This window comes from Colius striatus, chromosome 8 (genome assembly GCF_028858725.1).
Source record: "Colius striatus isolate bColStr4 chromosome 8, bColStr4.1.hap1, whole genome shotgun sequence".
NCBI lineage: Eukaryota > Metazoa > Chordata > Aves > Coliiformes > Coliidae > Colius > Colius striatus.
The window spans coordinates 28489052-28500847 of record NC_084766.1 but is presented as its reverse complement, the minus strand read 5'-3'; the positions used below and the strand labels follow the sequence as shown (position 1 = coordinate 28500847).

The following is an 11796-nucleotide window of genomic DNA, read 5'->3' as shown; positions in this document are numbered from 1 at the left end:
CGCCAGGCCTGAGGCCTGGCCGCCGCAGAGAGCTCTGCACGGCCCTGATGTCTCCTCCGGCTCCACTCCGCTCCGCCCTCAGGCCGCGGCCCCGCTCCGCTCCCGCGCTCCGCCCTCAGGCCCCGCTCCGCTCCCGCGCTCCGCCCTCAGGCCGCGGCCCCGCTCCGCTCCCGCGCTCCGCCCTCAGGCCCCGCTCCGCTCCCGCGCTCCGCCCTCAGGCCGCGGCCCCGCTCCGCTCCCGCGCTCCGCCCTCAGGCCCCGCTCCGCTCCCGCGCTCCGCGCTCAGGCCGCGGCCCCGCTCCGCTCCCGCGCTCCGCCCTCAGGCCCCGCTCCGCTCCCGCGCTCCGCGCTCAGGCCGCGGGCTCGCGAGGCGCTGGCGGGCTCCCCCGCGTCCCCCCCGCCGCTCCCCGCCTCCCCCTGCCACGTGACCCACCGCGCGCGTGACGCGGCTGAGGCGCTCGCCCGACCAGCGCCGCGCGCCGGCAGCACGTGACCGGCGGGGCGCTCTCGCGAGCGCCGGCGCGCGCTGGGCCTTCACCTCCCCCTCCCGGCCTACGGCGAAGGAGACGGAAGCGGCCGCGGCCCGACGGGACTCTGAGTGGCCCCTTCCTTCCCCCTTCCCCCCGCCCTGGCCCGGTCCGGGCTCCAACGCCCGCCGAGGTGAGAGCTGGCGGCCGCTCGCCGTCCTCGCGACCTCCGCCCTGCCGGCCTCGGCCTTCTCGCCGAGGGAGCCGGGTCCGGGGCCTAGGCCTCGGCTTAGGCCTGGGCCTGCGCCTTTCCGCCGGCGCGAGCCCTTCCTCATGGGCCGGGTGCCCCTTCCTCGCCGTTCCGCCGCTCCCCGAGTCGCCTGGCTCGGTCCGGCCAGGAGCGGCTGGCTCTTGTGCCGGGTGGTTGGCTGCGGGAGCGGGGAGCCACGGAGCGCTTCGCTGGCGTACCCGTGAGGACCGTGGCTTGTGGCGGGTGGGGCGGACCGGCGGCAGTGCGCGGTACCGGCGACTCGTTTCGTGGCTGGTGACAGGGCCGCTGGGCGCCTGCTATAAGTCACGCGTTTGCTCTGTTCGGGCACAGCGGCACGTGTTTAGGCTGTCCTTTTCAGAAATGGCTTGGAGTTAGTTGGAATAGTACAAAAATCAACGTGAATGGCCATCGATAGTTAATTAGTGATCTGCTGCCACTTAGTGAGTTCGGTTTTAATAATTTATTCATTCGTGTTTGCTTCCTCTTGTGGCAAGTGAAACTGACAGACAGCCTGTTACTTTGATGTGTTGTGTGTTTCTTGCAGATGTCAGAAGACCTTGCAAAGCAGTTAGCTAGCTACAAAGCTCAGCTTCAGCAAGTTGAGGCTGCATTATCTGGGAATGCAGAAAACGAAGATTTACTAAAACTGAAGAAAGACTTACAGGTGAGAACTTAAGGGTTTGAGTAGCTGAAACTTTAGGGTCATTAGCAGGTGTTTAATCTTTCCTAAGTAATATGAACTTTGTATTTTCACATAATTTGATACAATCATGGTAGGGTTGGCTTAAAAAAAGCCTGAGGTGTGGCCTGTATTAAACCTGTCTTATAGATTAGTAAAAAAGATGTACTAGTTTGTAGAGCTGATTCTCCAGCTAAAAACCTCAGCCAGAGCAATGAAAGATTCGCCAGTGCAGTCTTCACTATGTCTTTTTCTTTGTTTTGTTTTTAAAACATTTCTCAGAGAGCCACTGTTTTTTGTTGATTTTTAACATGCTGAAGCCTGGTGGTTGGGCTTAACATGCCGTTCTCTTATTTTTGAGTTGTCAGATCGTTGTATCTTCTTTATTCATTGCATACATTTGCAATCATAAAAGTTTGGGGGTATAGTTCAGGATCCCTTATACATCTGAGCTGTGAGTGTGTTAAGATTTTTTCTGTAAAAAAGGAGAAGAGTCACATCCTTAATTTTAAACATTTGAGAGAATACCACGTTCTTAAGAGCAAAAAGTAATTTCTGGTCCTTAGGATGTTGTTTGGTGACAGGCAGACCACCAGCCTCATTTTAAGTTGATAAGTGATATTTTAGGTTCTTGTGCATATAAAGAGGCATTGGTACATAACAACCCCACACAAACAGCAGTGCTCTTGAAACTTGCCAGGAGAGTGTGAGATGATCGAATGATAGGGGTTGGAAGGGACCTTTAGAGATCATCTAGTCCAACCCCCCCTGCCAAAGCAGCTCCACCTAGATCAGGTCACACAGGAACGTGTCCAGGCGGGTTTTTAAAACCTCCAGAGCAGGAGTCTCCACACCCTCCCTGGGCAGCCTGTGCCAGGGCTCCCTCGCCTCAACAGTAAAATAGTTTTTCCTTAAATTTAAATGGAACTTTTTGTGTTCCAGCTTCTTTCCATTACCCCTTGTCCTGTCACTGGACACAACAGAAAAAAGTGCTGCCCCAGCCTGCTGACACCCACCATTTAGATATTTGTAAATATTAATCAGATCCCCCCTCACTCTCCTCTTACCTAGACTAAACAGCCCCAGTTCCTGCAGCCTTTCCTCATAAGATGCTGCTTCGTTTCTGTTGTAGATTCCCTTTCCCATCAGATGTAAAAGCACATCAAGCTACCCAGTACAAGCCTCAGTGGTTACCTGAGTAACCACTATTCTGTGTGGAAAGAACAGCAATAAAAACAACACTTCAACCAAAATAGGAGTGGTGTCTCAAATCAGTCATCTCTAGAATTCCTTTTAAATTGCAACGGCTTCATGCCTGCAGGGCACTTTATAGATCATCCTCATGTCCTTTGGTGTGCACTGGTAAGAGCATGTGTGTATTTTTGTATTTTCAAAATGCCCAGCAAACCCATACGAGATGATATTTCCGATTACCAACACGACCTCGGCTTTGATACGCAGAGATCATTGATGTGAAAGGACAACTGGCAAACTTTTTAATAAAGCTTTCTGCACAGAATGGGGAAGATCTTTACACTTTTCATCCCCAAAAGGTTTGCTATTCCTCTGTTCCACCTTGAAAATGACATAATGTTTTGCAGACTTTATGTATGCTAACCAAACAATTGTAAAAATTGATGCTTCAGTGTCCCAACTCAACAGCTGTCTGTTCACAGAGATTGTTACTATGTAATGCTAGAATCCTTTCAGATAGAAGAGACCTTTAAGATTGAGTCCAGCCTTTTTCCCCAGCCCTATCAGCCACTAGACAATTTCCCTGAGTGCAGCATCCACCCGTCTCTTAAACCACTGCAGGGATGGTGACTCCATCACCTCCCTGGGCAGCCCATTCCAATGCCTGACAACCCTTGCAGGAAAGAAATTCCTTCTCATATCCAGCCTGAACCTCCTCTGGCACAACTTGAGGCTGTTTCCTCTTGTACTGTTGCTTGTTGATATTTTGCTTGTCACCCCTGTCTCTTGGCTTGAGGGGCTGACTTTTCCCCAGCAGAAATGCTCCTATTACTAAAGGCTGAGGCAGCCTTATCCTCAATCAAATGGGTTTTTTTCCTATTGTAAATAGGGATGCACTAGTGCATTCTGTATACTCATCTGATTCCTGAGTAATGAGATTACAGTGAATATCAGAAGAAATTTTTATGAATACTTGGCTTTTCCCTTTTTGTTTCACTGGAACACTTTCAGGACAGTGTTCTTGCACCCAAGAATCGAATTTACCTTTTGTACCAAGTGGAATTGATGGCTGTTGTCATCTTCTGCAGCTGAAAATGGTATCTGTGGGTGTTGTGTTCTGGAGCATAGAGCTCTGCTGGGCTTCGTAAAGACCAGTTGGTCAGGAAAAAATCTTGGCGAACTGTCAACTGGTGTTCTCTGTGGGTCACACCTTTGTGTCACAGGGATGTGGCAGTGAGCCATATTGTTCAGGCCATTTGGCTGCACTGAGCTGCTGTGGCAATCTAATTTGTGCTTGAAATTGTCTTTGAATGTGCTATTCTGTTAAAGATTTCAGAACTGTCTCACAGGTTGCAGTAACATAAATGTTTCTATTTTGTGCGCTTGGCACCGTGAGACTTGGATATCAGCTGGAATGTTTTACCAAAAGTTTGCTATTTATACCCTGGTGTTTAAGTGCCTTCATCAAATTCAAAGAATCCTTGGTAGACTTGTCTGAAACGGTTCATGTTTGAGTTTTGCAATAAGCCACCAATGAAGGAGGCAAGAACAAGTCCCATGTTACTGTCAGCCTACTTAGCTGGACACATACTTTCAGGTAGCTTGTGCCTGATGGGCTGTATTGGACCTGCTGAGCCAAGAGGCCTACTTTAAGCCATCATGCCCCTTGGTATTTGCAGAATACAGCTATCTATCTATATGTTGAGGAATGGTTTGGGATTTTGCATCTGGAAGGGAAAAATAGGCTAATGCTGTATGTAATGTGGAGTGCTCTCAAACTGGGTAACTTGATAATCAGAATCTGTCCTGATTCAGCTGTAGTATTACAGAAAACAGACCAAAGTAGTAGGAGTAATTGGTTGCTACTGGTTATGCTTAGTATTGGACTTCTGAGCAGCTCCTCTAAAACAAAGAGCAGAACTTTGTTAGGAAAGTATTGGAAGTTCAGATATTAACAGCTGAAACAGAAACAAACCATTAGGCCAGTCATGCCAGCTGTAGTAGTTTATCAGATTAAAAGGCATAGAAGTTTGCTGTATCAGCTTATTTGGGAAGTGCTTGTGATCCTTTAGGCTCTGGAAGAATGAGGAACAGCTCCTTTACTGCTTTTTCCTGAGTTACCCTCTCTACTACTGTACCTGAACTAGGTCCTGAAACTGGGAGGAAAGTTCAGGCTCCACTGAGCCTCAGTTAACATTGTTTATCTAGAACCCTTTCCTAATTTCTCCTGTTCATTAGGAGAATGACAATGGATCATAGTGAGATACTCAATTGAGTAATTTTCCCCCTTTAAGGACTGCAGAGTTGCTTTGCCTTATGCAGAAAATGTAAATGACCTTTAGGTGCTGGCTCCTTTGAGTTTTAACACTGGAGAGGAGCAGTGGTCTGGATTGCACACAGTAAGACTGTAATATTGACAGTAAGTTGTGGAGGGGCTTCTGTGTGCTCCATTCTGTGACACAGGAATATTTAAAGGAACTGGGGGGGAAACAATTGTTGTTTTGTTATTTGTCATGTTGGATTAGTATGGGCAGGCCTGACCTGAAGTGTTAAGGTCAGAGAATTCAGAGAAAAACACTTCTATCAAAGTGACTTCAGGACATCCATTTCTTCAGTGTGCACCTGAATACTTCCTATAAACAGAGAGGCAGTTGTGGAAGGTGCTCTTCCACTCTAGGTGCTTCAGTTCAGCCAGTCCACATCTTTTTGAATAAACTGAAAGATGTTTCAGTGCTTAGAAATGCTGTAATTCTTCTGCTCGTGTGTTTTAGAGGTTGCTATACATAAAATAGCCAACGAGTCTCAGAGGTGAAGGGATGGAAGGATCTGCCAGCTACAGAGAGAACAGAAGCATTGTGTCCTTTCGTGTTCTGTCTTCAGGACACTATTCTGCTGAATACTTGCTCTGCCACATGTTGTGTGATTTTTATGTGTTTTTCAGTTAAAACCCAACATCATGTGTGTATACAGAGTCACACTGTTGGTCTTCTGTTTTTTTACTGAGACTGCCTAGCTGTGTCTTTGTGCCTATGGATAAACAATTCATTTAGAAAGAAATGCTATAAAAATTACAGGCTACTTTAGAAACTTTGAGGAGGGCATGGGCGACTTTACTGCAATACACTGAAGACCATACATCTTTTTATTCAAATTGGCAAGGAGGAGTTTAGTTAACCAAAAGAAACTTGGTCCATTTTACATCAGCTATGAATTGGATGCAATAAGTTCAAAAAGCCCAAACCAGTAAGCTTGGGGTAAAAACATGTGTGGTACTAAAGTTTGAAAAGTTATTCTTTGTGGGTTTTTTGTCTTTTTTAGGAAGTCATAGAATTAACCAAAGATCTCCTTTCAACACAACCTTCGGAAACTCTTGCAAGTTCTGACAGTTCTGCCTCTGCCCTGCCCAGTCACTCCTGGAAGGTTGGGGATAGGTGTATGGCAATATGGAGTGAGGACGGACAGTAAGTGTAGAAAACTTCTCTAACAGTTACATGAAATAGTTCAATGGTAAGAGATTTTCATTCAGTTTGAACTGCCCCAGGGTAACTAGAAGCAAAAAGAGGTGGGGAAATTAATATGATATTGGGTCAGTATTTTAGTTAAAAAGCAAAGAGCGGGGGAGTAATTTTCTAGAGATGCCCTGTTTGCCTCTAACCTTATAAAAGTCAGGTAACTGTGGGAAGTGACCATTTGCTAATGTAATAAGTGGGAGACTTGCATGAACTGGTCTGTCAGAGGAGTCTTTCATAACAGTTTCAGGATGTATAATTCCTAATTTGTCATTGCATTCATATGTATATGTGATTACTAGTAAGAAAAATCCCTGCTGCCTCTCAGTTTCTGCCTCTAATTGGAAATTATTTTAAATGCTGAGTTTTGGCTGTGAAATAACTAGCTGTGTAATATAACCATAGAATTCATCAGCCCCTTGGGTTTAGTTCTCATTACATTAGTCCATGAAGTTCTGGGAACTCTAGTAGTTCATTCTGACTTCATATCTTTGTAATAAACATTCCAACATTACTTTGTGCTGCAAAATGGGTAGCTTGTAGCTTTTTTTAAACTTATAAATTATGCAGGACTAATATCCCAACCATTACCACTTTGAGGGAAGCTCTGCTGTTTAATGAATGTGGTTTTATTAACAATGTAGTAACCACACAGAGATTTTGGAATAGTTCTTGATGTCTTGGGTAGAAGACAGATCTCAAAGTGAACAGTTTTCCTGTCACAGATTATTAGTAAGATACTTTTGTGTAATAAGTTAAAACCGAATCTTGCTGTCTGGTCAGCATTGGTCATTCTTGGTCTGATCACTGGGTTAGAGGATCAGAGCTTGGACAGAATCTGTCAGGGTGGCCACTGGAGTGGATCGTATTGTACTTACTTGTATTGCCCTTTTGGGTTTTTGTTTGTTTGTTTTTAGCTCCCTGCTTCTTTTGCAACATTTCTTAAGTGACCAGTGTTTCATGAAGAGGTAGCCAGAGATGAATTACTTTTCACCTTATACAGTTTGGGTTTCACGTGGAGAAATATGGAACCAAAGCATTGCTCTTGTGAGCCAGCATTTGCCAAAACTCCACAGTGAACTCCCCAAAAGCTGTTCTGGGAATGCAGTATTTTTATTGGGCCTTTTTTTCCCCACTCTCTTGGCCTGCCAGAACTAGAACCAAATCAGGATATCTGATTCAACAGCCCCCAGCATTCATCATTAGTCTTGACAACTGTCAGTCATTGCTACTTGATGCTAAAGGTCAAATACAGCAGATTTTCATCTTTGTACTTGTGTCCCTTTGACCTTAAGAACGTAATCTCTTGGTTTGCATTGAGTATTGACTCTGAAAGGGGAGGCTACTATTTGCAAGTTTTTTACTTAATGGTATTAGCTGGCTGACAATGTAAGTGTTGAAGGGCTGAGTATTAAAGCTTTACTCACATGCTTACAGCCATGATATCTTTACAGGTGTTATGAAGCTGAGATTGAAGAAATAGATGAGGAGAACGGAACAGCTGCAGTCACGTTTGCTGGCTATGGCAACGCTGAAGTTACACCGCTCTTCAACCTCAAGCCTGTGGAAGAGGGAAGAAAAGCAAAGGAGGACAGTGGCAACAAACCCATGTCCAAGTAAGTAATATGCAGAAGGCTGCTTTGGGGGGGGTTTCTCTACAGCTATAAAAACTGGTTAATGAAATAGGATCTCTCTTCTTTTGAAAATTTCCATCTCTTTAATATCTTCCTGTATTTGCTTGAAGAGGGATCTTAAATCAGTGTAACATACAGTGTTTGGTAGATGATTATGGGGGGTACCGTGTGTGCCCAGCGTCCTGGCAAGCGTCCACAGGCCTTGGGTTTACTGTTTACAGATACCAAGGACGTAACTGGTAGATTAAAAGGGAGTACTTTTCCAGTGCCAGAGTCTCAACACAGATGTAGCAGAGGCTGCTCCCAGGGCTGTGATTTGGCTAACAACAGGTATACTCACCAGAACAAAGAACTCGTGCTTCTGCCCCATCCCTGTGCTAGAACAGCTGTGTTGGCCCCATTGCTGGGGAGATAAGTGCCTTTACTCGGTACTCTGCTCTGTCTAACACAGGAAGGTATTTGTAAGGGCCAAAAATACTTTTTAGGGGAAAAAATCCCAAGGTACCACTTCAGAGTTTGGTACAGGCAATGATCCCTGTTGTGAGGGATCATTCTCCGGGGCTTTGCATGGTGGCACAGGTCCACTCCTTGAGTTTCCTTATCTTTACCAAAGAAACATTGCTCTTTTCCTTCCATCCCTCTCCCTTGGTAGGGGAGTCCTGCAGACCTCCAGAAAAGTTTGGGCCTTCCACTTGAACAGGCTATTTAAATTTTACAAACCCCAGAGGTAGCTGAAGTGTAGAGGTGCTGATAGGTACATCTTCAGCTTCAGAAATCCCCCGGGTTGCTGCCTTTGGCATAGTCTTATTGGGTGGTGGTGGTTGTTCTTATGCCCAAGTACTTAAATAATGAATGTAATGCTTCTGTTTGGAAAGGCTTTTTTCTCCTCCTAGAAGTTGAGAGTATTTCCAAGCTTTGCTTTTTGTCATTTACATACATACTTACAGGTATGAACATAACATCTTTTTCCTTCTCTCCAGAAAAGAGATGATAGCCCAGCAACGAGAGTATAAAAAGAAGAAAGCTTTGAAGAAAGCTCAGAGAATTAAAGAACTTGAACAGGAACGAGAGGACCAGAAAGTCAAGTGGCAACAGTTTAACAACAGAGCCTATTCCAAAAACAAAAAAGGCCAGGTGGGTTTGGTTTTGAGAGTATGAGAGACAACAGGGCACAGAACTCTCTGTGGGAGAGAGGGTGGAATGATTTTTAAAGGGGGATTCTGAATCTCTGGGATGCTGCAGCATTGTGGTTTAGTATTTTGTACACCAAGACCTGATTTTGTGCTGGGTGGTTTTGGAGGAGTGCCCCTCCTGAGAGGCTGAGCTTGCCTTCAGCTTGGAGAGCTGGGCTCACTGTCAGTTGCCTGGTAGAGACTGGTGGAGCCTGGAACCTGGGGCCAGTCCCAGCCTCCACCCTGGCTTCTGTCTGTATGATGTGGCAGACACAGCACTAAACAGTTGCCCTGGACTAGCAAACACGTTGCAAAACAGGAACACACTGAATTCTTACCTCATTTTATCATGACTTGCCTAAGAGCTGCCAGAGGTAGTGTTAAGACTTCAGTCTTCCTTAGGAGTAGAGATGATCTTAGGAGAGGAGTGGGTGTTGTTACTTGTGATTGGCCTGACGCCAGGCCCCAAGTCCTGTGGTGCCGGGAAGGTCCCAGCACCGCTTCTCCCTTGCTGTGAGCATGGCAGGGTGAGCTCCCCTTCAGAACACCTGCCTGCTAGAGGATATTGAAACACTTGGCTTTCTTAAGAGCAAGTTAGTAATTACTCAGAAATGTTTTTATTCTGTTTCCTTTGCAGGTAAAGAGGAGTATTTTTGCTTCTCCCGAGAGCGTAACTGGCAAGGTTGGAGTTGGAACATGCGGAATTGCAGACAAACCCATGACACAGTATCAAGATACCTCTAAATATAACGTCAGGCATTTGATGCCTCAGTAACAGAGGAAAAAGGTGGAACTTCATCTCTGCAGGGCTTTACACTTCTCTTTTTATCATTATATTTTTCTAAAAGTAAATTATTTGTTGGCACATAGCGAGTAGGCCATTTTATCACCATCACTTTGGCTTCAGCTGATAAGAGCCTTAACTCTCCAGCTATTGATTTGACCCTCCCTAATCATTGGAGTATTTGTAGTTGCATTAAAATCCATGCTGCAGGTAAAAGCTTTCACGAGCTGCCGTTACCTGTTGCTCTGAGAACAGTAGTTAGCTGCAGCTCTCGTCTCTGAAGTCTCATTCATACTCGTAGTGAGGTTTTTTCTTTCCTTAAGAAAAGTGGTGATGGTACAAAAATGGCACTGTAGCAGCCTCCCTCGATTCTATAGTCACAGTGCTCTCTGCTCGCTCAGCAGGGCAGAGGGCCTCTGTCATAGCCTACACGGCACTGAGGATTGCTGAGGAAGGTCTAAATTGCTCCCGTACAAATCCCCTGGCAATGGATCTGTACAGCTGTAACTGAGGGCAGAGCAGGGCTGACAGATCATTACTACTGATGATGATTCATCAGCTAGAAACAATAAATCTGACTTTAATTCCAGGCTGAATTTCCTGCACCAGAAGTTTAAGCAGAGCAGGTACTGTTTGGGTTTTTTTCCCCTAAATGCGCAGTTCCTCATAGGAAGCTATTGAAAGGTTGTTAAAATGTAACCAGAAAACCATAGGACAAGGTATTCAGACACTGATTTCAAAATAGAGAACTGTACTTAAAAATCCCCACCCCTCCCCAGGGAGCCCAGAGCTGAACACAAAGGGTTGTGCTTTGGGCAGGAGTCACCCACCTGTAGGTCTGTCAGGTTTGTTGGTAGGGTCATATCCCTGGAGTGCACCACAGCAGCTTCCAGGCAGGTGGAGCTGTAGCACCTATGTCCCACAGAGGGGGTTGTCAGTGAGGAAAGGGGAGGCTGAAGTTTCTGTCCCTCAATGAGTGACTGGCCCAGTATTGGATGTCACTTCAGCTGTTATTACAGTGCTGCTGAGCCCCTTCAATTGCATTCAGGAAACCACGTGTAAAAGCTCTTGCTTTCTTGTATTTTCTATGTGATTTGTTTTCCTCTGTTACTTGTCTCTCACGGTAGTGGTGCCATCGCTGGGCCCGTCATGTGTTTAAAGAAGTTAATGGGTAGCCCTGTACACAATGTAGATATTATTTTTGTAAAATCTAGGGCTGAGTTAATGGATAAGAGGACATCAGCAGTTTTCCCCCCTTAAATAATTAAAGGGTGTTTCTTGTCCATTAACCCTGACCATTATTTCCCTGTATATTATGTTCATGTAGTTCATTTTGTAATTTGTTAACTAGATCAGGTCATGTCAGTTGTTGATGCACTGATTGGTGGACATGTCCATCAGTTACCTGAGTCACAGCTCAAGCTAAACTCTACAACTGGTAGTTTAGAATCCATACATAGAAAAAGGCTCTCCCTATAATGGGAGAAGGTGATTTTTATGAATACAAAGTGTGTTAATTTCAGTTTTGTATGTTTAACTTTTATTAAATAAAGTGTTTAAAATCTGCTGGATAGAGTTGTCAAAAGTGAAGGCTGCACACGCTGGGGGAACATAAAACACTGGAGTGAACCAAGTCGCTGCTTGGTTTTTGCTTAATTCACCTTCACTGGTAGCAGGGAGGGTAAATTTAAGAGCTTTTCTATGCAACAGAAAAAGTAAAATCACATGCCTCTACTACTTTTTCTAGAGGGAGGTTGTGCTTCAGGCTGCACCCTGAGGGCTAAGCCTGCCATGACATTCCACAGGTGCTGGAATGCAGCCACTCAGCATCCTGTTCTCCAAATAGCACTAACACAGGCACAGCTGGGGCTTTCAGGGAGCCATGGGAGCCTGTTCTGAACTCCCCGTGTTCTTTTTAGTCTTTCTCCCCAGTCCTTACCTGTGCTCATCGCCCACTGTCACGAACGCAGCAGCTGCTCTGTCCTGGGGCAGGGCTGTGTGCTCACTCCTGAGGAGAGCTGCAGGTACAGTGGGGCAGCAGAAGGCGATGGGGGTCAGCCTCCCTTACACTACTGAACCATCCAGC

General features: G+C 45.9%; 1 protein-coding gene across 2 annotated transcripts; it reads left to right on the top strand.

Moving 5' to 3' along the window:
• The first annotated feature begins 466 nt into the window (after positions 1 to 466).
• On the top strand, positions 467 to 11281 carry SMNDC1 (survival motor neuron domain containing 1). Of its 2 annotated transcripts, none has more exons than XM_062001209.1 (6): positions 467 to 660; positions 1283 to 1402; positions 5930 to 6072; positions 7575 to 7736; positions 8735 to 8888; positions 9564 to 11281. In XM_062001209.1, exons 2-6 carry the CDS (start codon positions 1283 to 1285, stop codon positions 9699 to 9701), a joined length of 717 nt encoding a protein of 238 aa, XP_061857193.1. In that variant the 5' UTR covers positions 467 to 660; the 3' UTR covers positions 9702 to 11281. The 2 variants fall into 2 exon arrangements, with proteins under 2 accessions (XP_061857193.1, XP_061857194.1); XM_062001210.1 differs by lacking the exon at positions 467 to 660 and adding an exon at positions 702 to 1178.
• Positions 11282 to 11796: the final 515 nt, after the last annotated feature.